General features: G+C 36.6%; 2 protein-coding genes across 9 annotated transcripts; one reads left to right on the top strand and one right to left on the bottom strand.

Annotated features, from left to right (window-relative positions):
- Positions 1-15,369: 15,369 nt before the first annotated feature.
- LOC306843576 (superoxide dismutase [Mn], mitochondrial-like) lies at positions 15,370-18,613 on the bottom strand. The gene is made up of 5 exons (XM_079375106.1): positions 18,481-18,613; positions 17,313-17,515; positions 16,318-16,434; positions 16,017-16,196; positions 15,370-15,729 (listed from the first exon to the last, which is right to left on the bottom strand). Exons 1-5 carry the CDS (start codon positions 18,507-18,509, stop codon positions 15,584-15,586), a joined length of 675 nt encoding a protein of 224 aa, XP_079231232.1. The 5' UTR covers positions 18,510-18,613; the 3' UTR covers positions 15,370-15,583.
- Positions 18,614-19,839: 1,226 nt separating this feature from the next.
- On the top strand, positions 19,840-26,635 carry wtap (WT1 associated protein). Of its 8 annotated transcripts, none has more exons than XR_013781854.1 (8): positions 19,840-20,079; positions 20,856-20,893; positions 20,990-21,045; positions 21,141-21,199; positions 21,345-21,472; positions 22,260-23,172; positions 24,960-25,114; positions 25,219-26,512. XR_013781854.1 is itself a non-coding variant. In XM_079375194.1 (8 exons), the coding sequence occupies exons 2-8, from the start codon at positions 20,864-20,866 to the stop codon at positions 25,878-25,880; spliced, it is 1,269 nt and encodes a 422-aa protein (XP_079231320.1). In that variant the 5' UTR covers positions 19,840-20,079; positions 20,856-20,863; the 3' UTR covers positions 25,881-26,635. The 8 variants fall into 8 exon arrangements, 3 of the variants coding, with proteins under 3 accessions (XP_079231320.1, XP_079231321.1, XP_079231322.1); XR_013781855.1 differs by having other exon boundaries at positions 22,260-23,160; positions 25,219-26,502; XM_079375194.1 differs by having other exon boundaries at positions 22,260-22,438; positions 25,219-26,635.
- Positions 26,636-26,682: the final 47 nt, after the last annotated feature.

The following is a 26,682-nucleotide window of genomic DNA, read 5'->3' as shown; positions in this document are numbered from 1 at the left end:
CTGTTCTTCATGAAGGAGGATACTTGTGTAGTGATAAATGACCTTTTTCCTCAAACACGTGTCTTTGAGCAGCAGAAATGGACAATTTGTCAATTCAGCAGAAATAATTGATTTGGAGCTCTGTGTCTCAGAGGAAGTATGCGTAATTTGGTAATGTGACTTTCTCACACGTTGTAGCATGTGATGAATTCTGAGATTCTAATACTGTAGTCAAGTTTTCCCTTTTCTGCCTTTTAATTGCATGCAGGATAGATACATATTTGTATGTTAAACTGCAGATACAAGTTGGTAATATAATTTGACTAAAAGCATATACTCTTTGGATAATTTAAATTTGTTCTCAAATTGGACATTGCTATCTCGTTCTTTTGGTTTTGTCATTTTCATAAAACAAGGAACGGCATGTTTTCTTTTACACCAATGCATTCCAAAAACATAATTTATGACCTTTACTTCACTACATTTCAGAACATATGATTACTTTTAATTCTGAAGACCCGCTGAGAGTCACAATGGTGATGTTCAATTCATTAACGAATGAGTCCTTTGAGCTGATTCTTTTTAATGAACACGTTGATCCAGTTCACAAACATCACTGAATAATTTATTTGTGAATTTAACTGATCCGACTACAGTTAATGACTCACTTATTCAGTCAGAGCAAGTATCAGGTTAGCAATTCACTAAATTGCTCTTCTGCAAATTAATTGGCCTTGTGAAGTGACTTGATTAAATATGTATTTTTACAATTCTGAATGGGTTTAACCAAAATTAAAATACTTTGATACATTACAGATATTTGAAAATGTACTTACAGTATACAGCTTTAGGGGTAACACATTACAAGTAACGTGAGTCATATAATCAGATTACTTTTTCAGTAACTTGTAAAGTAACACATATCTTTTACATTTACAACAAAATATCTGGGTTACTTTTTCAAAAAAGTAATCCAAGTTACTTTGTCTTCCAATTTATTCACTGCCAGCTCTCCTGTCCCTGTGTTGAGAGAAACTGGCAGTAAGATGCAGAGATAGAGGACCTTCCTTCAGCCTGAGGATTATTAATTTCACGATTGGTGTAAAGGGGCCTTTACAGATGCCAAAAATACAACTTTTGGGTATTTGTTTTGTTATTTGTTACTGGGTACTTGATCAGCAAGCCCAGCTCAGGTGACAAAAACTAATGCAAAAGTAGTGTAATTCATTACTTTCCATAAAAAGTAACTAAGTAATGCAATTAGTTTTTTTATGGAGTAACAATATTGTAATGCTTTACTTTTAAAGTAACTTTCCCCAACACTGACTGTCTACCATTTTAACAGGAAAGTTTAGAGACAGTATGGTATACCAGATTCAAACGAATGTTATCATAATATCTCTTATCTTTCACATGCCTTAAACCAACAACTCCAACGCACATTAAAATAATTTTATTCTGAATTCAGTCAGTGTGGAAGATGAATGTCAGACTCTGAACCCTGAATGCCATATGGATCCAGATAGATTGAGATTTTTTATGTGTAAACTTCTCATTGCTTATCTTGACATATAACTATTCTGTCTCAAAACAAATTGCTCACACCTGAGATAGATTCTACAAATCCCACACTAAGATTTTTTTTCCCACATCAAGAAAATGTTATACTGTTCCTTGTTTTCCTTCTTTTATTAGGACGCCGCATTTAACAGATGAGCCCAATTTAACTGCTTAAAACAGAAAACTTAATCACTTAACTTTCTTAATAATCAACAGCTGAAATAAAGTAAGAAACACGATGATGGTACAAATACACTGCAATGAAAACAAATTAAATGTATTTTAATGATAAGCCCTTCTGGCTTTAGTCTGCTGGGTCAGATCAGCTTTGCTTCTCTTTTTTTGATGCATCCATTAAGTCTCAGTATAAAGGAATGACAGGCAGTTGTAGAACACAGAACTCCTCCTGGTTCCTCGGATAGCATTATGGAAAAATCCATTTGCTCTCTGTCGTCTCTTCTGTTTGAGAAATGAAACACATGAGCGGCGGATGGTGGGCCTGGCTGTGGCTCAAATGCACCGCAGGTGGAATATTTGTGTTATTGTGTAAGAATTCACGCCACGTTCCAAAGTTGCTCTTCAATCTTGACTAGATGTTTGCAGGGGTGAAACTCTAGATTGCAAAGAACAGTGTAACAATTAGAAGATTATTCATATTGCGTTTCATGCTGACACAAACTCATTGAAAGTGGTCTGAAGTGCTGAGTGAGAGGAAGTAGCCTATTTGCTTTAATGAAAGACAAAGAACTTTCCTTCGTGTTTGAATTACAAACATTAGCGCAAGTACTTGAAAACTAGTCGGACACTGATAAGGTTTGACCTTCTCTCATAGGGCAGAGGCTTTATCTTATACTGGGTAACAATGCTGAAGCATTGCAGATTCCCTTTTCAATATTAAGTTTTTTATTTTTTATCTAAAATTAAAAAAGAGGAAATAACTTATTTGCTGGTATAAAACAATGGCTGCTGAAATTTTCAAAACTATAAAGTCTGATAATTGCTTTGACCAATAGTTTTCACAGATGACATTATTATTAAAGAACCATGCAAAAAGTCTAACTGTAAAAAAATGGCTCACAGTAGTAGTAGTAGTAGTAGTAATCATAATGATTTTATTAAATAATGCAATTTTTATTATTGTTGTGGTTCTGCATTTCAGTTATAGGAAACAATCATAAAAAAGACAATCGGTCAAACTATATTTTCAACATCAATAGACTTTATTTCATTTTGTGGAACATCTGCCAATATAGCACCAAAGATATTATGTTCAAAGTATCCATAATTAAGTGAGTCATTCTAGGAGAATTGAGAGAGAATCGAACCGGATAACATTGTGTCTCCCTCACTCTTGCATCATCTAATGATAAAACCACTCTCCTCTCGAGATACACCAGTTCAGTGATACCTTTAATGCTGCTCAGATGGACAGCAAAGAAAAACAGACGTAGTGAAGGAGTAGGGGAAAAAAGACAGAGAAAACATCTGGACAGACAGACAATTGCGTAGCAGAGACATTCATCTTATCCTCATCCTTGCACAGTCGTCAGACTTGAATTATATTTTAATGCTTTCCATTGGGATGCGTTCCTGTGCCAGAATTATCATCATGTGTGCTTAGACACAAGGAGACAAACACTGTGGCCAACAAGATAGAGCAGCAATGGGAGAAGAAGAAGAATGATGGAGGGGCAGAGAGACGATCGGGCAGGAGAACTGACAGATGCTGAAAGTCATAAAACATAGTTGGCAAGACTGGGATTCGTTAGGAAACACAGAAACTCGGTAGGTGCAATGGTAGCATAAGGCACTGCTACATCTGCAGTAAAGATACATCCACCATATTAGCAGATGTATCGATATGCTTTAATGATAATAGATGGCAAGCATGGCAAAGAAATCAAGAGCAATTTATCTGTACAATACAATAACCAAATACATATACGGATGAATAGAGAAGTTTTTTCTCCTGTCTCCTGGCTGTGGTGCAGTGTCATTAAATTTGCAAAATTCCATACAGAAATAACATCTTGAAAACTCATTAAGTGTCACTCAAGTCATAGGCTACATGGAAAAATATAAAAGTTGCTCTCATTCACTTAGCCCCACGGCAACAGGATTTCCAAAGTAATATACAGCATAATGGCTTATTAATAACCCTGCATGAAATAATATCCTGAACTGACTCTATAGAACGTATGGTGACTGAACAGGTCTCTCCCTGAACATGTCAACACCTCTCAAATTATGAGTCGAAAAAGGAGAAAACCAGGAGTTCACTGCTTTTCTTGCCTCTATCAACAGCCCTTCCCCACCTGCTCAGCTCTCCAGCTGCCCTCAATAACAAAACATCTCATTCTCTGTATGTCATTGTATTAATCTGTGCTAATAATTACTTTTAATTAAAAAGTAATCACAATAATTGTAAACATCCCAGTCGCCACCTGAGATTTAAACAGCTGTTAGAAATTACCTTTGACAATTTAATCCCCATTGTGCCACAAACTAGAGCTCTATGGGAGTGTGGTCCTTTTTTCCCCCTCTTCATTACATAATCATTGCAGCATCATTTTATGCACATTACAGTAACATCATCAAGAAAGTTTAATTACAAAACAAAATCTTTTTCCCTTTGACTAGTCCCAGAAGGAGACTACGGGTGTGGGACCATCAACCTCCAAACAGAACTGGAAAATTACAAAGGCCATTTTACAAGACCACATTTTGCAACACCACCAGAAAGCAAAAATGTATATGAGATCATTAAAATCATACTATCATACACTATAAAATGAATTCAATGACTCATAAAGTAACTTCCTGAATGAAACAGTGTCTTTGAACTAATCCAGTAAGCGATTAATTCAATGACTCACTCCTAAAGATATTCAATGGCTGATTCATTGACTCACTCAGAAGTTTCTAGCCTTTTAGCATTAATGGGGCTGTACTTCTCATATTTTGGATACTTTTTTATGGATAAAGTTATGGATACAGTATATGGATTCGCTAAATTAATAAATGTAAATGTATGTCTTTATCTGCACAGAGTCTGCTTCATCGCTGCCAAACAATAGAAGACATCTGCAAATTGTATTTCCTACAATGGATTGCAGGTAAATATTCGCAGGTAAATATATAACTTTTTTCTTTGTTTTCTTACTAGTTCTCTCAGATTCTTTATAGCTGATGACACACATGATATGATTGCTAAAATTAATATAATCAAGGAACATTATTCTCAGGTAGCATTAATCTCCCTTGTCCATTGTTGCTGTGGTTCGTGCCCAAGTGACACGCTTGAATGAATCTGTGTTTTGAAGGAATCGGTTGAATTATGGTTTTCTCTTAAAGACAGTCACTTATCGCATCCTACTGGATTTTGCTGTTATGGCAAAGTTACTGGTAACTGATAATAAAAACATTGTGTACGCCCCAAACAAAATGTACAACATATGGCTGTTCTCTCTGGTCAGTAAACAAGATGTTCCTCATATATCAGAGTGTCTGATTACGGCTGGTCCTGTGATGGATTGGCCACCTGTCCAGGGTGTTTCCCTGCCTTTGGCCTGAGATATGCTGGGAAAAGCTCCAACCTTCCCCAGTGAACCTACATAGAAAAAGCAGGTATTGGAGATGGATGAGTGCTGGATGGACAGAAGGCAGTGTTGCTATGATCAAAGCGTGGCCTCATCTCAGTCCTGACCTATTTAGAGGGACTGGCCAACATAAGTAAGACGCTTATCAAGGCCACCCTCAGAATAACTTCAGTGCCTCTTGGATTTCTGTCAAGTCTGTGTAGTATGATCTTTCAAAATACTTCAAGAAGGAAACCCTTTCAGTTCTTAAAAGGATGAGGGAAATGGAAAATTACATTATACACAATGCTCCAGATCCTAATCCATGAAGGTTCAGTGAGGTTTACCTCCTTGGTGCTAAAATCACGTTTGATTTTTTTTTGTATGAGTGTTAACATCTTGAAAATGGGAAAATCATTAAGGATCAATAATTACATAACAGAGCGTTCCTTTTCCTGAAAATACAATGAGGAAAAAAGAACTGTTGAGGAAAAAGACGAAAAAAGCAACATGATTGATTGAACTTTTTGAGTTCTCTGTACTAATTGTAATATGACATTGATTAGCCAGTTTGAATTTCATCATTCTAAAAGAATCATTCACTTTAGGTTTTGAAACTATTTTGAAAGTGTTTTTATATAACCTTATAGTTTCACATTCAGTAGATGCACATGGACCTCGCAATTAATAAACAAACGTTAAAAATTGCAACAAACATTAAATTTAACACCAACAGCTAACAGTGATGACAGGAAAAACATCAGCATATATAATGAAATCAAACAGCAAAAGAACAATACAATGCCCCTAAAGGGACATGATGATGGTAGAAAAAAAAAAAATCAACTTCAAATCTTTTGCATTGTCTTGCATAAATGTTGTTGTTTCCCAGACAAACTTTGTATGTGCTAGAAAAACATTTGCTAGAAACTTTGTGTTCATTCACAAAAGCATTGAAATATGTTTTTTACTTCCAATATATTATTTCCACCACAAAAGTTTTACGAGGAAATGCAAAGTCTCTTGTGGGAACGCAATACCTTTGCAAGACAATGCAAGAGAGAACGCAAAATGAATGCAAATGTACACAAAACCATTCATTTATTTCATATTTTTTCCATTACCATGGTTCCATAATAATCCTATAACAGTCACCACATGATCTGTGGGAACTCACAAACTCTTAACAAATCAGCAACATTTTCCCATATGTCATAGTTTGTTCAGACTCAGCTGTGTTAGGCTAGTTTGAAATGTTTTTATATACATTTAGTTTCCAAAGTGTCTGTGACTCAAAAGCTCCATATGCTGAATAAACTCCTTTCTAACATTGTAGCTTCATGGTCACTATACGGTGGCACACAGTCGTTAACAGGTAATTGTAGGTTAAAGGCCTCGTTTGGCCTTATCCAATCGTAACCCATCTGGAAACAGGAAATAGGGTTGAAGATGACTCCTCAGACCATATTACTGTTTTCCATTGCTCGGGGCTCCATTGCTCATTGCTTTATTTCCATAGCTCAGGGGTTTTTGCTTCACATTTTGCATTTAGTTCAAGAACGTTCCAGACCTGCTATAAATTCCAGCTTTTCAAAGATCATGATGGAGTTTTTGTTGAGACTGAGAGGGTTTAGTCAATTCTTTTGTAATTTCTGAGGTTTTTGTACATGGCATTCATTCAGCATTCTTGAGAATGTTCCCTTTGACTTGTTTCATAATTTTGCTGTTTTTGTAAATGATTCCTAACCAACTCTTTGACCTGTTTTGCACTAGTCTGACTGCTTTCTAAAACACATAATGCATCTGTAACCTTTATTTAATATGTGAAAAGATGAACACCATTTTCATTCTGTGTATTGTTCAACTTTTTTTGTTGAATGACGAGTGGGCTGAATGAAAGAAGAAACGAATAAACAAATAATGATACCAACAGAGACATAAATATTTCTCTGACAGGTTAGTTGTGTACTTTCCTCCTGGAGTCTCTCAGCTGTGGAGATTTAAAGCATCTGGTTTTGTCTAAAGATATGATGATGGAAAAACCACTGGCAGGGAAAAAGAAGAATTTTTTACAAACAAGCAAACACAAAAGTGAACGTGCAAACATACCCGGTCAAATGTAAGCCACTTTTAAAATAGAAATGATACAAAAGCTTTAATGCTGAACTCTGAAATAGATTATGATATTCACATTGTGTGGCAGACATACAGCTCTTTGCACAATACCTCTGGCCCTGATTTTTGTCAGAACTTGCCTAAACAGGCCAGGCGGTGTTAAGGGGTTAAAGCAATTCTACTCTGCCCTTTGAGACCATAAATAAGCCTACTCTTTAACCTCTGACTCTCTGTAAACCTTCCTTTCCCTATTGAACTGAGCCTCATGCTCTTCAGACCTCACTTGAAAGGGCCAGGTCTGTATTTAGCAATTACTTAACAATAAGGAAATTATATAAGACACTAAGCACTAATAGGCTCTTGACAGAATCAATCGAAGAGCAAAAAAAATAAAACATTTGTTTGAATCGCTTTAAGACACGTTTTATGAATATAGTACAAAAAAGGTAGGAAAAAGACATTTAAAACATGAAATATGTACATTTTTCAACCAATGACCAGTGGAGGCTGAACCTCGGGATGTTAACTAAATTCAATTAAATTTTATATTACATTTTCTATTTATTATATATGAGGTTTGTAATTTTAAAAAAAGTGTTACTATTTTAAAATGTATTAAAATGAAACAAATTCAATTTCAGATGTAAAGCACCTCTACTAGTGTCATTATTAAACTTAATTTACTCCAGTGTTGTTTCAGTTTAGTTCAATAATGTTGCTCAAATCATCAATTAGATCAATTCAGATATAAGCAGCTCAGAATGCAATAGTGTCACAATTGATACCAAAGTACCATCTGACTTTAGTAAAAGAGTTGCACAGTTGTTATCGGAGGATAAAGTGATGTATTTATGTCCATTAGTAACTGGGATAACAGGAGAATGGGGGCAGACTTGTTTTCTAAAATAAATCAACCCAAAAATCTCGACCTACAGATGTGTGGAGTGATGGATGGATTCTGCAGCGATGGCCTTTCTGTGGAAAAAAGACGTGTTGATTAAGCGACAAGCGTTGTTCATTCTGACCTGAATGCTGAATTCTTTCCATTTCTTGTCTGTGTTGTCTTTCCTTTGGCCGTTTCAAGCTGCTTGTGCAAACAGTGGGATATTTAGAACCGTCCGATGACAAGAATTAGCAAGAGTGCTACGCCTGGGTATAGTACATCACGTCCTGAGTGGAGCTTTATGTCAGACATGTGGAGTCTCCTCAGACGTATTCCAGAGCCTTCCTGTCTTTCTGACAATAAGCATTTTTTAAAAATGTGTTGTAACCTCCAGTGATTTTTCACTTCATGATGCGATCATTTTTTCCATAAAAAAAGAAAAATCAGTACATAGAAAAAAAAAAATGACCTAGATTTCCCACGTACCTTGAAGAAAAATGGAATCATGTCAGACAGAGATAGCTAAATGTAGAAACAGATAATTATTTTTGCATGAATTTTGAAGCGGCTTAAAGGATTATTCTAGGTTCAATGCCAATCTGTAAAGATTAAAGGGGTCATGAACTGCCTTTGTTTTTTATTTTGTACAGTTCTCTGAGATCCACTTATAATGTTGTATTTTACATGAAAATCATCATAATTTAGAAGTAATAGTCTATTTTCTGTCCTGTTTTGACCCCCCTCATTGGAACACACCATTTGAATAGGCGTGGCGGATTGTAAATTTGGAGTTGTGTATGTTTGAGAGTCTACATCCTTCATAAATGGACACTGCTGTATTTTAGGTTAAAAATACGTAAATACCCACTAGCCTACACATCAAACAATCTGTACTAACAGACAAAGCAATAATGACCATGTAATAAAAACAGTTACTCACACTTGTGTGGTGTGACATTACTGTCGGATCCAGTATATTCGGCACAGTATCGTCTTTTAGTTTCAATCTTTCTGAAAATCCTGCATCGAACTGCGCCTTGTTTGTAAACGAATCCGTGGTAAAATGAAGTAAACAAAGGACCAAGTTCTTACTGACGTGGTCTTGAACTTCATTATAAATAAAATTCATCAAATAAAGTTTATTGTTTGGTTTATGTGTAGACCTGCATTTGCCGCTCTCATCATTTACTCACTATGTGCGCAAATCGGTGGGTGGGGCTAAACAGGCAGTGATGTAGAAGCAGGTGTTGATCATCTTCTGTGGGGGCGGTGTTTAGCCACACTATTAAGTCATAAATTGGCCCATTCCACAATTAGTCATTTTGGCAGATTGGTGTCAATATATTCAGTTTTTAGCCCAACAAGAAAGTTTGGAGTTCTGAAACTTGCATAATGTTTCTTAATAGCACAATGACCTCTTATATGTCAAAAGATCAAGGGAATTTAGATTTCTCAGTTCACGACCCCTTTAAAATAGGTAAAAAATATCAAATAAAATAGTTTAGCCACAAGACGTAAACTATATGCATTTTAATATGATTTTAGTGTAAAAAAATTTGCTTCATTTTATTTAGCTTCACACTTAAAATTGTAAACGTTCTTAAAAATTAAGAAATTTAAGGGGTTAAGTTCAGGGGTTTACATTATTTTCTGCAGTAAGTGCTGTTGATTTCAGCTAAACTTGTATAGAACCCAGGAAAATGCCTATAATTGATGCAGTTTGGAGCTTAAATATCCTCACCTGATGTTTCTCAAACACAAAGACCTTTTAAATGATGGTTGTTTCTCTGTAACTATTTGTTCCTTTATACATGGGCCAACTGATCTGTCAGTTTAAAATGTATTGCCTCATGATTTGGCACTGTGTGTTTGTGTTCATTTCAGCTGGCACTGGGTTCTCAGGGGGGTCCCTCCACCATTGCTTATTCTTATAATTTCTATATACAAAATCTGTATCATAAAGCTGGCTTTCGGTGAGAAACTGCCTCCAAAAATAATGAACTGCAGTTATCGCAAAGTCTAGCGGGCTTTGTGTTACCTAACCTTTCCAAAACAACATGTAGGAAACAAAAAAACGCAATTGCTCTTTAAACTCATGGGTCAATTTAAAACACGATAAGAGTTTCATGGTTGTCAGTGACTTGCTATGCTGAAAAATTCTTCATGTGTTATACCATATGACAAATCGGATGATACTGGTGTTTTCCTTAATTATATAAGCATTTTGGTGAGCCAAAGCATTTTCATGTTAACTATTGGATCACTGAGAACCAGATGTTGCACATAAAATCACGTTGACCTTTCATGAAAGCCTCTTTTGAACAATGTTGGACGGAACCTCAAAGTGAACAATTCAATTTTCCATCTAATTAGCTGGAAACTTTACCAACAGATCCATCTTCCTTAAAGTAGTGCTTGAACGTGAGCAGATCGAAGTTTGATCCTTCAGACAGGTGTTTTTCTTTTCGATCTCTCCATGATCACTTCTCTTTGGCAGGGTAAAGCTCTTGAACATGTGTATGTTTTATGATGGAGAGTTTTTTGACCTGCAAGTGAGAGATAAAAGTAAAGCTGCTTCTCTTGCTTGCAAGGCTATGCTAGTTTGTTTGTTCAGAGTTTATGACCTGAGTGGTTTTGTTGTGGGTACCACAATAATTGAATCTTTTTTGAAGATATCAAACCAGGACTGACTTACAGACACATAAACAATGAAATTTGACAGTTTACAGATTGAAAATAACACAGCTTTGTGTATTTTGTTTCAAAAGGCAAGCAGTCCACACTAACATCAACTTCCTTAGTTCCAAGTGATAGTGACGTGAGAAACTTTGGAATAGACATACTCTTCACACAATGTCTAACAGTCTGTATATATGGATCTTTTTTGTTTTTTTACTCCCATCGTATGTCATGTTGAATCTCAAATATACTCTTCACTGACACTACGCTCCTCACACCTCTTAGTGAACAAATACACAGTGAAGATTTTATGCAAATAAAAATCAACCCCCAAGTAATTTAACAAACACTCTTTTGTGTGTTTCATCTTTTCTACGTTTTGCTTTTACATTTACTTCCTGTTGATACTGTGAACATTTTGCATTAGTGAGGAAATGGGAACTGTTCACATGGTGTAAATACGATGTGATTTATTACTGTGGGTGCCAAGTGAAGGAGGAGGTTTTATGATAAGGCATGGAAAGAGAACCCTGGGGCCCTACAGCGAAACAGGCACCTCAGACAACACTCAAACAAGTGCTCATTCTCTCAGACCAATGTTTCTGAGCATCGTTTTGTAAACTGCAGTAAAAGATGTGACAATGTGCACATGTGCCAAGACTATGGCAGGCAGAAAAAGAAAATCTGTCAGTTCTTGTAAAAATCCTTTTAAATACAGTCATTTTTTCATGGTGGTAAGGTGTTTATTTCAAGCATAATGCTTTGTTTTTGTTTTCCAAACTGTGAAACTTTGTTTCATGACTTCTCACACAAAAACCCATTGGCATAAGCAGTAATTAATGTGTCAATAAGAAAAATTGGAGGAAATTACAAACAGACAATGTGACAGATTATTGTTTTTATTCAAATCTAAACTACTAATCTAAATGTGGCTAAATCACTGGTATGATGAGAGCTTTCTTGGTTAGGAGGAGAAAGTGGGAAGCACCCTGTGAACAGCCAATTTATTCTCTCGGGCCTTTCATATACCACTGCTGCTAGAAACATTCGAACAGAGTGCATAGAAACAAAATGGGATAATTTAGTATGTAAAGACAAAACTTTTCAGGGCCTTGAATATTTTCTGTCCCAGTTGTTGTTGTTGCAAGTGTCAGTCCTGGCCCAGCATAAGGGTAGATCCAACTAGATTAGTGGTTCTCACATGGTGTTCATGGTAATAATTATGCAAATATACGGCTTCTGGTCATTATATACAATTTTAGTATTTAGAATTCTGAGACATTATCTGTAGTTTCGTTCTTTGTTAATTTAAACAGAAATGATTCAAAATTATTTCTATCATTTAAATAAATAATTAATAATAATAATAATAATAATAATAATAATAATAACATATTATATAATCAAATAAACTTATAACTACAATTAAAACTGTTGCCCTTGCAGCTAACTGAAATAAATAATACTTAAATATCACTGGCTATTTATCAGTGTATCATTTGTTCTCATTTTATTTATTAACTATAACTTTTTTTTTTCAATGAAAAAAAAAAAAAAAAAAAAAAGTTTATTTTGTTCTCATTTTTTAGTTGCCAAATGTAAAATCTGAGATGACAAATTCAATGCGGCCCTTCAAATTACATTGAAGTATAGTATATTTAAATGTTCCTTTGATCTCGGAGCACATGAGGAATCATAACATGTTGTTCATCAGCCTCGTTATATATGAGAAATGTACTAAATTCCAGAATGAGTATCTTGAACTGTAACCTCTATTTGGGTAGACAATTTATTTAATACCAACCCCGGTCTACCACCAAATTTCTTTCAGAAATAATAATGGTACACTTTATGTAACTCAAAGAAAACAGTCCTTTTCCTAACCCAAACCCTCCATTAAAAGTACAATAATGGTACTCGTGGTCGGGCAAACGCACCTTGTTCATCTATCAACAATAAAAATATAGAAAATGCCGAAAAGAAACAAGCCACACAGTGTGTGGCACCGTGCAAAGCGACACTGGATCATGTGGAAAAAAACATTTACTTTCTGTGCAAGACATAGACAACAACTGCAAGTTGAGGTCTCTTCGGTCATGATTACAGACTAATGGTCTCAAAGCAGACATGTTTCCATTTATACACAATACTCCTTAATGAAAGACTATTTTCAGCAACAGCATATAAAAGTGTAAGAAGAACATTTATCCTCTATATTCTAAATTAATCAGTAGAAAAAAACTCAACTTTAAAAATCTGTCAGTGATATGACATACGAGAGTGGAAAAACACTCCTTTTTAATGTGTCGGTGTGTCATAATCATCAACAGAAGAGACATTATATGCATCTCATCACTCATCTCTGTTAGTTTGGAGTTTTAAATAAAGTTATATGCAGCTATCTTTAATCACGGACAAATGTTTTCCCTGGCAAGGAGAGTGAAAGTGAAGTTTCTAAGCATAAGAAAAGGAAATTAGGAGAGCAGGCGAAGGTTGCCTTAACTGACAAAAGGCTGTTTGTTTCTGACTTTCGACACAACAAATCTATTAAACTATTATGGGAAACACTAAAACGTATCATTTATATGGGGTGTAAATAAGGAGACCACAAGAAAGATGGAAGGACCAATAGAAATAAAGATCAGTGAATTAGAGAAAACAGGAAAAGGGGTCACAACGCTCTTGGAAAAAGAGAGGGTGGTGTTAGAAAATGAGTAGCAGACAGATAGGTTGGTAAAATAGGGAGGGTTGAGCTTGATGAATAGATGTTGGTATTTTCCTTCTTTCCTTCCAGAAGCTGAAGAAACTCTACTCTGGACTGCAAGCTTGTCTACTTTACGAGCCATGGTGGAAGGAAGCAAACTCTGGCACTCTGAATTTAAGAGGAAAAAAGTAGGCCACACCAAAACATGCCATCAGTCCGAGTTGGAAAAAGACTAATATTAAAGTGGTTTTTCCAATGAGCAGGCAAATTTGAGAACAAAATGTTTGACATTTCTGTTGCACCTGAACCCTCATGGAAGCCACAACCTAGGAATCTTCTAATCAAATGCGTGTCTAACAGTGAATTGATGATGAATGACTCAAGCTTTGGCAAATCACAGGGCTTAAACAAAATCAAGTCAGTGCCTCTGGATCAATCTTACTGTCAGCTGTATGACTCAGAACCTAATCGTCTTAAGTTACTAATAGCGAATTTCACATTTCATTAAGAGTGAATTTAATTGGCGCTGAAAGGGAATGTCAGTGAAGGAAATCATACTCGAAAAGGGTTGAGAGTGGGTGTATGAAACTCAATTTGTGTTCAACAGCCTCACGGGTCATGTTTTTGGGGCTCTAAGTTAATAAAAGTTTCAAACCGCACCAAACACATGGACTCAAAGGAAGTGCTCTGGATCAAAAAGCTTGGTCTGGCCCATAACAAAAGGAAAACTGTCAACTACTAATGCAATATCGCCAAAAAGAAAATGCATAAACCTGCAGCAAAAGAATAATGGCATATTACTGGAGAAGACTCTAAAGCCATCATAATTTTTCTCTGTATTTTCATTTTAAAGGAAAGAACAGTTGAAAAGCTTTTCAAAGGAGATCGTCAGCACACGGTCATAGCATGCCAGAACAAAATATGAAGCAAAAAAAGAAACTTGCTTTAAACTCAGTTTGACTTGGCCACTGTATTTCCAAAGTGTGTGTGTGCAAGCGCTTTGGACACCTTGTGAATTGCGGTCTCACAATATAAATGAATAAATAAAGACACAAAGCAGCCAAAAAGCACACTGGAAACAGAGTGTAAAAATGTTTTAAAAACCAAGGTGATATGGTGTCAACATCGTAATCCTCAACTGAAAATAATGACATGAGGGGCACTTTTGATCATATTCCAAAGAAAAAGAGAAACCAACTGACAGTAAAAAAAAAAAAAAAAAAAAAAACATTACAGTCACGTCACTTTCAATTGCTGGAAAAATAGTTATGGCAGATAGCTTCTTCACTGCAGAATCCATTCAAGTCTGGCTATCTAGACTTTCTTGCAAAGCCCTCTTTACATGTTAAACCTGCTGGTATCTGGCACCCTCTGCTGTTCCGACAAGAAGAAAACACTTCATGCACTGTTCTATCTGAATAACACTGGGAGAGCTTCTGTTGTCAGTCTATTAAAAAGAAAAGATTCAAGTAATTTAACAATTCCCAGTTCCACTGCACTGAATGACATGCTTTTAACTTTAAAATTTTTTGACAGTTTGATATGACTTCTCCATCCACTGGGATTTTTAAAATTGTTTATTTATTTTTTACCTGCCCTGCACTGCTTATTGACTTCTTTATAGAGCGTATAATTTCTAAATATTGGACAGATTATAAAACACAAGTTACAGCTTGGCTATAACAGGACTGAAAGACTGAATGCAATCATGTATAATTTAACACAATATTTTAATACTATTCATATTTTATATTAGTAAATGTTAAAATAAAATTTATTTTTATATATTATTTTATAAATGTCGATTAGCCTTAAAAAAAAAAAAAAAAAAAAAAAAAAAAGAAAACAGCAAAGACCATGTTCAAGCAATCTTTTAATTTGAATTTACTGAAAGCATGAACGTACATATTTGATTTCGACTCAAAGCAAGCTACGAGTTACAATGCACAATTCTGCATGGAAAATGAACTTGTCAAGAGCCATACCACCTCTAGAGTCTCAGTTAGGTTTTGTGGATTATTTCAGCGCTTTGAAGGTCTAAATGGACACTGTGTTCCTTTTTTTCCTCCCCAAGTGTGGTACAATTTATTTCTTGGCAGCTTGGAGACGCTCGCTGACATTCTCCCAGTTCACAACATTCCAGATGGCCTTAACATAGTCCGGTCTAACATTCTTGTACTGGAGATAGTATGCATGCTCCCAGACATCTATCCCAAGTAATGGGACAAAACCTCAAATTTAAAAGGGAAAGAGAGTATAGTAAAGTTCAAAGATTTTAACAACTTTAAAAACAGATGATTTCTTTCTCTTTGGAGTCTATCAGAATATCGCTTTACCTTAAGAAATACATACAACTGCTACAAATACATGGATGACTTGTGAATAAGTTGGAGATTTTTTTGTGTAAATCACTGAGTGTCTTGTTAAGAGTATGAAAAATGACAGTGTGAACTCTGGGGATTCATACCTTTACCACTAAAATAGATCCATTCTCTACTATTCATTGTGGAAGATTTACCTGTAGTGCCCTGCAAAGGGTCTTGGTTTGCACAAGCAGCAATCCTCAGTCTTCCACTGTCCTTATCGAAGCCCAGCCAACCCCATCCTGAGCCCTGAACAGCCACTGTGGCAGCTGACATCATCTCCTTCATCTTCTGAAATGAGCCAAAGTCACGCTTAATGGCTTCTAACAGCTCACCTGTAAAAAAACAACAAAACAAAAAACAAAGACTCAAATACAACTATATGCTTCATAAATGACAACTGAAATAGCAGTATGAATATGTTCAACATCTATTCATGTGTACAATGACTCCTACCCTGTGGTTCTCCTCCACCGTTGGGTGACAGATTTGTCCAGAATATGGTATGATTAATATGGCCACCACCGTTAAATTTCAGTGCAGGCTGAAGGGAGACTTGAGATGTCACATCACCTGTAACACAGCAAGGTCAAACCTAAATACTTAAGATGTTTCAAATAATATGCTAAGTCCTTAGATTGTAGTAAAAGTAAACTAATATTTATAATGCTACTACTGAACCATTAATGAAACACACACTGGCAAACATTAGATATGATTGAGGGAATGAGATGTAAAGCAGTGTAATTTCAGTATTATTTATATACTAATCTAGCATTTATTAATATTTTGAACTCACTTTTAATTTTAGTTTACGTTTTAGCAATTTTGTTAGTTTTTTTTAAATGCTCCTATTTAGTTCAATATTTAAGTTTTAGTTTGTTATTTTAGTACGTAAACATTTTATTTCAGTTAGCTGCCAGGCAACATTTCTCATTTCTGTGTACATTTTTTATAAATTTATATTTTCATCTAAAAATGTATATTTTATTTGATTTTAGCTTTATTTAAATGAATGAAAATAATTTAAATAGTTTTACTTAATAAAACACTGGTATGAAAAACAAATGACTTATGAGCTTTAGTCTGATCAAAAAAACTAAATAAACAAAACAGTTTGAGTGCTTTGTGTGACATGCTCACCACTTCTCCTACAATGGCTGTCAACTGAAAAACCAACAGATGCATAACCATGTATGTAAAGGAGGTAACTTAAGTGTACTAGCATTCCCATCATGTTATCGTCCTCCTATCAAATACTTATTTTGTCCAGCTAGTCTGTAGAAGTGATTGACCAGCCAGACAATGTCCTAAGATGTTTGTTGGTGTTGGGCAGTCTAATTTTACATAGACAACCATTGTTCTATCTGACAATCACAAAGGACAGCAAAAAAAAAAAAAAAAAAAAAAAAAAAAAAAAAAAAAAGTAAAATCTTCTCATTTGTTCTCACCCTTGGCCAGTGCCTCTTGATATTTTTCCTCAGTGACATTGAGATTGTTGACATATGTTGCATGGTGCTTGCTGTGGTGAAGCTGCATAATCTCAGCACAGATGTGAGGCTCAAGTGCACCATAGTCATATGGGAGGTCAGGCAGTGCGTGCTTCTGTCTAGAGGCCACAGCACCCAAGATGGGGTTCAAGGTGGCAGCGCACCTGGAATCGACAACAACAAATAAAAACTATTAAATATTTTAATATATGAAGTAAATAAGCACTGCAATCCAAGTATTGCAAGAATTTGACAGGATATGTTGGATTACTGTGGTGAGCTCACATGGGATTGTTGCTACATGACAGCAGTCAGGTAACCAGAACTGAGGTTTTCAAACTGGGGTCCAAGGATTTACAAAAAACATTTCCCTCACACAATTAAAAATGTTACTCAAGAGGTTAAAATTTAAATATTTAAGTGTCTTCATACTTAACAAAGGGGGCATCTTGCAAGGGATTATAATATGTGGGTGTCAAAACATTTTGAAAACCTCTCTAATGCAGTGCTTCCCAAGACTGTCCTGCACATTTTGTATGTCTCCCTTATCAGAAACACCCAATTCATGTCTTGCAGCCTCTACTAACGAGCTGATGAGTTGAATCAGGTGTTAGATAAGGGGGACATACAAAATGCTTAGGGCTAGGGGTCCTCCAGGACAGGTTTGGGAAGCACTGATCTAATGTTATCTGCTAGCATAATACTGACTGTGTGATTTTTTTTTAGTAGGGTTGTTTCCACCAAAGCTACAGTGAAGCTGATTTGACATTGAGTGTCTTCTGATAAAGTTTACTACTACTATTATCCCAAAAGGTTTGTAACGTTACAGTTAGTTCAAATAAAATCTAGCTGTACTCATTTAATTAATAGATTAGATATTTATAACAGGCAAAACTGTTGTTTGGCAGCCTCGAATCGGCAGCAGATAAATGCAATATCATGTACAAAACTCTAAATCAACACATATATATCTGTAAAAACGAAACTTTCATAGTTTGATGCTGTTAGCCTGGTGACTCTACCAAACATAAAAGTGCGCAGTTCACACCGCCTTTGATTTAATCATTTAAAAGGCCTGGTTATTCAGTTAGCAGCACACAATATGAGAGCTTATTCAGACTATCTTTACCTGCGGATATATCCAACTCTGCACAGCATGCTCTAGTCCGTCAAACAGCGACACATGCACCTCCCAAACCTAGCTCTCTCCATTACAGCCTGCCCTTCAAATTTCAACTTCAACTTGGACTAGAGCGTACCATTATTTCAAAATAGGGGTGAGACACCAAAATGCATTTATTTTTTTCATTGTTCACGGACTACACAATACACATTGCTTACGAGTAAAATAATAGATCAGATCGTTTAAAAATTATTTAGTTTATATATCTCAGATAAAGAATATTTGTGTAAATTAAAGACGGTAAAAAAACAAAAAACAAAAACCGAGCACCCCCTGTGTCAACTGGTATAATTCAGCCGGTCATTCTAGCCTAGGCCTTACTTTAAAAAACAGTGAGTAGTCACTAAAATAAATAGCTTCAGTTCAGTTTTATAACGATTGTAAATTTTGTTATATCTCACATTGCAGCACAATTAATTGTTCAATGTGGATTAAAACTGAAATAATTCCAAGAGAAAATCAGCTGGTGGGTTAAGAATTACACAAGCCCTCTTATGAGGAATGAAGACATAGTTAGCTCGTAATGCACAGGTTCGTGGATGTATCTGGTAAACATGTTAAAGAGAACAGTAACAATATGTCTGTGGGTCATCTTTGGGGAAGCACAAACCCGGGACGAAAGGAGGAATGTAAACCAAAGCAAGTAAAGAAATTAATAATGTCATATATGTGGCCGAACAGTATGTGGGTATATGTGACAACATATATTAGGCACACTTTATGTGTGTTATGAGAGTTAATCATAACACAACGCGACAGTTTTTGTAATAAATTGCCAAGTTGTAATATTAAAAGTTGTAATAAGGCAATCCATCTCATGAACACTTGACATTAAACGTGGAACACACAACTCTATTATACATTATTTATTCACCACACATACTTATTTTTTAATTTCAAATGTGCACATATCATAACTGTACATACATAATTGTCTATATTATATAATGTGTTTTTGCATTTTGTACATTGCCTATTTGTATATTTGTATATTATTCTTTTAATATCTGTGTCCTGTCCTGTTGCTGTCTTTCTGTTGCACTGTGGAGCTTCTGTCACTACAACAAATTAACAAATTCCTCGTATGTGTAAACATACCTGGCCAATAAAGCTCATTCTGATTCTGATTATTAATATTATTACTACTTCTACTATTATTATTATTTTTAACAGTTTATCAAGTGAACAAAATTACCTTATGTCCTGTTGGCTTTATTATATTTTGAACTTCTATTATATGCATTTTGTATATTTTTAATTATAAAAATTAAAAAAAGTTTGTGCATCGGTAACTATCAGTTGATGGAGACACTACAGCGGCGACAGGGCAATACTGCGTCGGTGACGTGCTCGTGCTCGTGCGAACACACTGATGCTGTGCGGCTGAACATCGCGCATACGCTGGTCATGGCGGCCGCGCTCCCATCGATCTAAATAAAAAACGTAGCCTTTCCTCCTCCAGAGAAACTCCTAATTTACCATAACTGCTTAAGATATCGTTTTGGAAGAAATACGCGTCATTCTGGTCGAGGTGAATCGGGTCTGGTAAGTGTTAAAGGTTACATTTCCGATAAAGTGCTGCTTGTCGGAGAGGGAGAGTCTCTTCCTTCGCCGCCATTTTGTGACAGCGAAACTGCTCAAAGAAGGCGCCGGCACATTTTTATTACTCCTCGTCTATTGTCGGTAATTTGTTGACTTTATTTTCAGATGAACATGCATTGTCGGCTACGTAAGCTTCACATTTTCCCCGACAGAAACGAGCATCATGAGATTGTACGAGAATGGCGCGGTGGTGTGCAGCGCAGACCGTTAGCATGTCAACTCTTTAAACTCGTTTCCCCTGGAAGATAAGGTTATTGTTTTTTTTTCGCACAAAGATAAGCTAACTGTAAAAATTTTACTGGAGGCCAATAGATTACGTTGCTATTTCGTTTATAAAAAGGTGAAATGTGGAGACGAAGATGCTTGAGCAGTAACTTAAGCCCGTGTAAAGTGGAGCAGTTTCGTTTTCAAACGAGCAACTGAATTTTTCTTAATTATCGCGACGTTTTTACGCTTACTCGTTTTTTAAATGCACGACTGCTAAGTGATCTAAACAGGCAAAGTCTTCCCCTGTACGTTAATTGTTGCGTTGATGTAAAAACAAGCGAATCTCTCGTCTGGTGGCCTATATTTGTAATAGCACATGTGTAACTTAGGCGTGTGAAATCCACGCCACTGTCTCTAGGTCTTTGCTTCATATTATTGCTTGGAATGTCTGCGTATCTTTGAGTCCTTTGCATTCACTGAATACTTGATTTGTTCATTTCTGTCTTTCACAGAGATCAGAATGACCAATGAAGAACCTCTCCCTAAGAAGGTGAGCTCATTGTCGCAGTCTAATCTGATTATATGAGTCCCTTTCCGCCAGCATGGTCTCTTAATAAGTCTTTATTTCCCTTTTATGTCCTTGCAGGTTCGCCTTAGTGAATCTGACATGAAGACCCTGACTCGAGAGGAGCTGTGTACAAGGTGTGTAGCCATTCTGTTGTGCAATAAGCTTTAAGAGTATGCATATTGAAGCTTTCCAGATTTTGTAATACTGATGTGTTTTGTTCCGGGTGTAGGTGGAAACAGCATGAAGCTTATGTCCAGATGCTTGAGACAAAATATGCTGATTTAAACTGTAAGTTTGCACATCCCAGATGTTTTGAACAATTAATGATCTTGGGTGGTTTACTAAAGCAAAAAGTATTAGGCTAGATGTATTGTTGTGCAGAAAATAAAATGTCTATAACTAATGCATCTTTTTCATGTTGAAATGTCTGCAGCCAATGATGTGACGGGCCTGAAAGAGTCTGAGGAGAAGTTGAAGCAGCAACAGCAGGAATCTGCACGCCGAGAAAACATCCTGGTGATGAGGCTTGCTACTAAAGAGCAGGAAATGCAAGAGTGTACAGTAAGTGTGTTATGTCTCCTTTTTTACTTCTGCTTTATGGTCAGTTCTTATTGGAGGAACTGGGTCAGCTTGCTAGAATGATATTGAGCGTCTCTGATAGAGTGTAGTAGATGTTTAGATTTCCACAGTATGTGGAATGTAGTATTTAAATGAAAGTGGATTAGAAGTGTTAAGATTTTAAACACAGTAGTTGCATTTGTCCTTTGTAGTGACTTTTCTGTGGAGCATCTGTGAATATTTACTTAAGTAATAGCTGCTGTTGTGTTTCAGTCAAATCTGTATCCAAATGTTTATCATGCAAATGATCTCTCTGTAATTCATCAAATTTGGTGTACGTATGCAGAAATTAGAATATTGTTTCCAGCATTTCAACATGGGAACAACTGACTAAAAGTCAAGCCAATGCATGTTGGTGGAGAATGTGGGATAGTGAATGACCACAGAATTGCACATTCAAGTGCAGCTTTTAGAGTCAGGCATCAGTTTTATTCATTTTTACAGTTGTTGCAGGTACAAATGAAAGTTTGACGTTTTAACCTATCTAGATTTTCGTTGCTCTTATTGTAAGATCTGGAACCCAAAGCACAGTTTGCCTGTTTAAGATACTGTTTATTAATGAAACATTACATACTGTAATACTTGTAATATATTCTTATTAACCAAATGATGTAAAGGTCATGTCTTTCAAACCGTTATTTAATAGTATACTAGCTTCATAGTATACTAGAACTAGAGTTCTTCTTTTTTTTACATGCTTAGATTTTAATGGTCTCTCTTTAACTTTCAGACCCAAATCCAGTACCTGAAGCAAGTCCAGCAACCAAGTGCGGCTCAGCTGAGATCGTCCATGGTGGACCCAGCCATCAACTTATTTTTCCTCAAAATGAAGGCTGAACTGGAACAGACTAAAGACAAACTGGAGCAAGCCCAAAATGAACTGAGTGCCTGGAAATTTACACCTGATAGGTAAACTAAAATAAATCCCCCCTCCAAACAAAAAGTCAAGACTTTCCTGATTCACCCCCCACCTTCTCCTCTGCAGGAGTGCAGATAATGGTGGGGGAAGACTGAAATGTTTTGCTCACAACGAGACTCAGACTTTAAAGCCAAAGCTCAGAACAAAAGACATTTTTCTTTCGTATTGCCCTGCTATTACAAATACCGTAATGTAAAATCAGAACAAAACACAACAGTTTTGGTCAGGTGACACTTTTGTTTCAGCTTTCTCTCTCCCCCCACACCCCTCATGGTACAGAAGCCTGAAGGAATCGGGACTGTTCCTGAAGAGGTGGTCACGTCGGAAACGCCCCCTTCCAGCCCATGTTAGAAAGCTTCCTGTAACAAAAAAGGCGGCCTATGAAAGACTTGAGCAAAGCGTTGGCTCTGGAGCTGATTGAACAGTAGTTTAAAGATCACTGATTGAACATTTAAAACATGACATGGCCCTACTAAATGTGTTGCAGAGGAATATGGCCCCATTTAAACTCCATCGTAGAGGCCTTGAGACTCTGGTTAAGAATCTAGAATGTTAACACAGGGAGGTGGGAATGTAGTGTGTTGCAATGAAATGGGGAGGAGTTAAGCAATCTTAAGACTTTGGGGCAGAAGCCTTTGTTATGAAGTAAGACTTTGGGGGAGGAATCAGACTTTCTGATCTGCAAAGACTTTGGTATATGTTCATCTCACAGGTGCGACATACGGTACAGTGTTTCAAACCTTTTCTTTTTTTGTGTTCGTAACATTAAACTTTGCTTTGCTCTGGAAATGCACCTTGCATTTACAGCAGTGTGGTCCAAATGAATTGACCGACCTGGTAATCATCTTAAATTGGCTGTTGCGCTGCTGCAGATGCAAACATAATTGTTGTTTTTTTTTTCAATGTGAATGCAAATGTGCAATGTGTGTTAGAGGAAATTATTCAAGCTGTTTAAATGTTTGTGTATAATATTTGTATTTATCTTGTGTACCTTTTCTAATCCACTATTTATTTTGCGGTCACCCATTGAGGATTTCAATGGTTTTGTTAATTTCCCTCTGGTCACGTTTAATTCTATTGCAGGTTTTTTGCTTAGTAGATATTTTATAGCATTTATTACATTTTAACATTATAGTTGCATTTACAATCTGAATGATTCAAGAGTAGTCTTAGAGGTTGAAAACAATTTGGTTTAGGCAATTTTCTTTGTTACCAAGTCTTTCGAAATATTGTCTGCTCTAAAGTGGCATTATATAATTCATCAGAGATTTCATTGCAGCAGATTGTCTAGAAAAGATGGTTTGCCAGTTTAAGGAAATATTCTATATTTGACCTCACATTTAACCTCTTTTGATGTTAAATGCCAGCATTTGCTCTGAAACGATTCCAAGTCATTTAGTTTGAGGACTAATTACTAACTACTGTAATGGGCACCAAAGCACTCTAGCGATCATTCAATTCATTAAAATTTAATGGTACTGAATACATCTTTATACAGTATATCCATATATCATTACAGTCTCACAGTTTTCTCAGAGTAGATGTGGGTTGCATTTAGTTAACCTTAAATAGAAGAAATATGCTGCTGATTTAAATTAAGTGCACTGGCACATCCAGTTTTGCAGTTATTTTATCTCAATGATAAAACAAGAAATTGTGTTGTCTATTGTCTGGAGAATTTCTAGCACAACATTTTTTATTTTTTACCTTCTGTCATTTAGTACAAGACCAGTCACATTAACATTAAGTCTCAATTGATTGGATTATTGCTTGGTTGCTCATAGCTGGTTTTTAGATTAACAGGTAGGTACTTTCCTTGGATCTGTGATCATCTCTGCTTTTAGATTTTTAAATAAACTTGCTATTACAACTTCTTCAATGGCCTATTGGAATGCTAACCATACTAGAAATGTTTAGATATATTGCACTTGTTGGTTTAACTTCATTTGGTCTGATAACTGTTCAACAATCTCTTCCCAGAATTGTTTGAACTGTGACTTGATTTTCTTGATTGTCATTGACTATGTTTACATGCACACCAGGAAGCTGCTTATTGTGAGAGAGCTGCCAAAATGCTGTTGCGTTTACATGTGTCATGTTAGCAGTGCATTTTTAACTGCATATACATGTGGCACGATTGGTAATTGGCTTTCCTACTACTTTGTCACTTTTAGTTGTCTGATCTTTTCCACTCACATGCACTCTTTAAAAAGCTGTAAGAACTCACATAAGGCTCAATCTCTTGCGGAAATTCAGTCGTGTTGAACCTCATGGTTTGCTTTTGCTAGTTTCAGAATACCGCTTTCTTTTGCATTTTCGTAAGTGCATGTAAACATACTTTTACTGGTCAACAATATTTACCAGTCTGAAGACCAGTGTGGCCATTGGAGAGTTTGCTGGAAGCGGTTTCTGGTTGGCTAATGTCACCACCCAGTTTGTAAATTCAGTGGCCACTTGTGTCGACCCTGTGGCCATGTTCACCATGTGATGTTAGACTTGTTTCCCTTGCAGCCAGACTGGTAAGAAGCTGATGGCGAAATGTCGCATGCTGATCCAGGAGAATCAGGAGTTGGGCAGGCAGCTGTCTCAGGGGCGCATCGCCCAGCTGGAGGCTGAGCTTGCCTTGCAGAAGAAGTACAGCGACGAGCTCAAAAGCAGCCAAGATGGTGAGCAAAACCTCCATTCGTCTAACTCCATTCATTGTTTGTTTTTATGGAACTTAAACTCAATCTTTGTTGTCCTTTGTACCTGTGCATTTTGTGTGGTCCAGAGCTCAATGACTTCATCATTCAGCTGGATGAGGAGGTGGAGGGCATGCAGAGCACCATCCTGGTTCTTCAGCAGCAGCTGAGGGAGACCAAGCAGCAGTTGTCTCAGTTGAACTCCCAAGGCACTTCTAGCGGAGCTGGTCCAAGCAGAACTTCGCCTTCAGCGGCCTCTGAACCTTCCATTCAAAGCGAACCTGCAAACGCCTCCTGCTCAAATGTTGCGAAAGACTGCAGAAGGGTGTCCAACGGACCCTCCAATGGGAGCTCGTCTCAGAGGGGCACGTCTGGGTCCAGTCTGTATAGGGAAGCTAGCAGCGCAGATGAAGATTACCCACCATCGCCATCTGTCTCCAGCCCCACTCATGGTGGCATGTCAAAACTGTCCAACCACTCAGAAGATGCAGTGAGCCAGAGGGGTGGAGAAGGGTACGTGACTCAACTAAGTGCAGGCTATGAGAGCGTGGACTCACCAACAGGCAGTGAGACGTCAGTGACCCAGCACTCGAACGATACAGACTCCAATGCTGACCCCCATGAAGCCGCTGCTGTCTCCAAAGGCAGCAGGACTGCGGGTATGAGGCACAGCACTCAGAATGGCCTGGACTCGTCTGCAGCAACAGTTGCCAGCAACACCTCCAATGCCTCCACAGGGTCTGTTTTGTAATATTCTTAAAGTTTCACAGTTTGTTTTTTTTAACCACGACAAACCTAGGAAATCACACACTTCAGGCCAGTTAGTTCTTGTTTGAGAAATGGTCAAATGCATCACTTTTGTTTTCTACCCGACCTTCCATCATCACTTTTGTTTTCTACCCGACCTTCCATCATAACCTATTTCAGTGCATTTGTGACATGCTCAAAACTGATTACGTTTATAAAATGAGCAACATTGAGTTTGTATATTTGAATTCATTTTTTTTTTAATGAATGACTTTTAAACCATTTTTCCTCTGTCAAAGTAATATGAACACTTGGTTCTGTACTGTTAATTTTCTCACTTGTTAGATCTCGGAAATCATTTAGCTACGTGTGATGTATCAATGCTCAATTAAGTCTTGAAGCTGCAAGTTCAGACAGTCCTTAGTTTCCTGATGTTGAACTTTTCATTTTTGTTCCTCTACATGACGAGAGAAAACATTTTGTTTGACTTGTGTGTAGTTTTTTTAGATGTATCTTGTTAAATTCTGATTTCAATCCTTTTCATGTACTGACCAAATATCAATAAAGAATTTTAATATGACCCAAAGTAACCTTGCTTTGATTTTATGCTTTGAATAAATTCTATCAAAACCATTCCATCTGTTTATCAACATGTCATCAATTTAATGCCTAATCAGTCAAATGAGATTGTAAAGTGATGTTTGAAATGTTTTTTGATTTAAAGTGGTTTTTGAATTAAACCGATTTTTAGTGAGGTCTAATTTTAAACGTTTTGCTGCCTTTTGTTAGCCATCCTCACCGTTAGA

This window comes from Barbus barbus (assembly GCF_936440315.1).
Source record: "Barbus barbus genome assembly, chromosome: 24".
Classification (NCBI taxonomy): Eukaryota; Metazoa; Chordata; class Actinopteri; order Cypriniformes; family Cyprinidae; genus Barbus; species Barbus barbus.
Note: the sequence above shows the minus strand (reverse complement) of the source record. Positions and strands in the feature narration are given on the sequence as shown.

Bases quoted from the DNA above. Each gene is read 5' to 3' on its own strand.
- LOC306843576 (XM_079375106.1), bottom strand. From the start codon at position 18,509: ATGCTGTGCAGAGTTGGATATATCCGCAG. The intron at 16,435-17,312 runs GTGAGAACAAAT...GCTGTGTTACAG, and splicing joins TCAAGAGGCACTGGCCAAGG to GTGATGTGACATCTCAAGTC. The intron at 16,197-16,317 runs GTAGGAGTCATT...GTTTTTTTACAG, and splicing joins CGGTGGAGGAGAACCACAGG to GTGAGCTGTTAGAAGCCATT.
- wtap (XM_079375194.1), top strand. From the start codon at position 20,864: ATGACCAATGAAGAACCTCTCCCTAAGAAG. The intron at 21,046-21,140 runs GTGTGTAGCCAT...TTCCGGGTGTAG, and splicing joins CGAGAGGAGCTGTGTACAAG to GTGGAAACAGCATGAAGCTT. The intron at 25,115-25,218 runs GTGAGCAAAACC...TGTGTGGTCCAG, and splicing joins GCTCAAAAGCAGCCAAGATG to AGCTCAATGACTTCATCATT.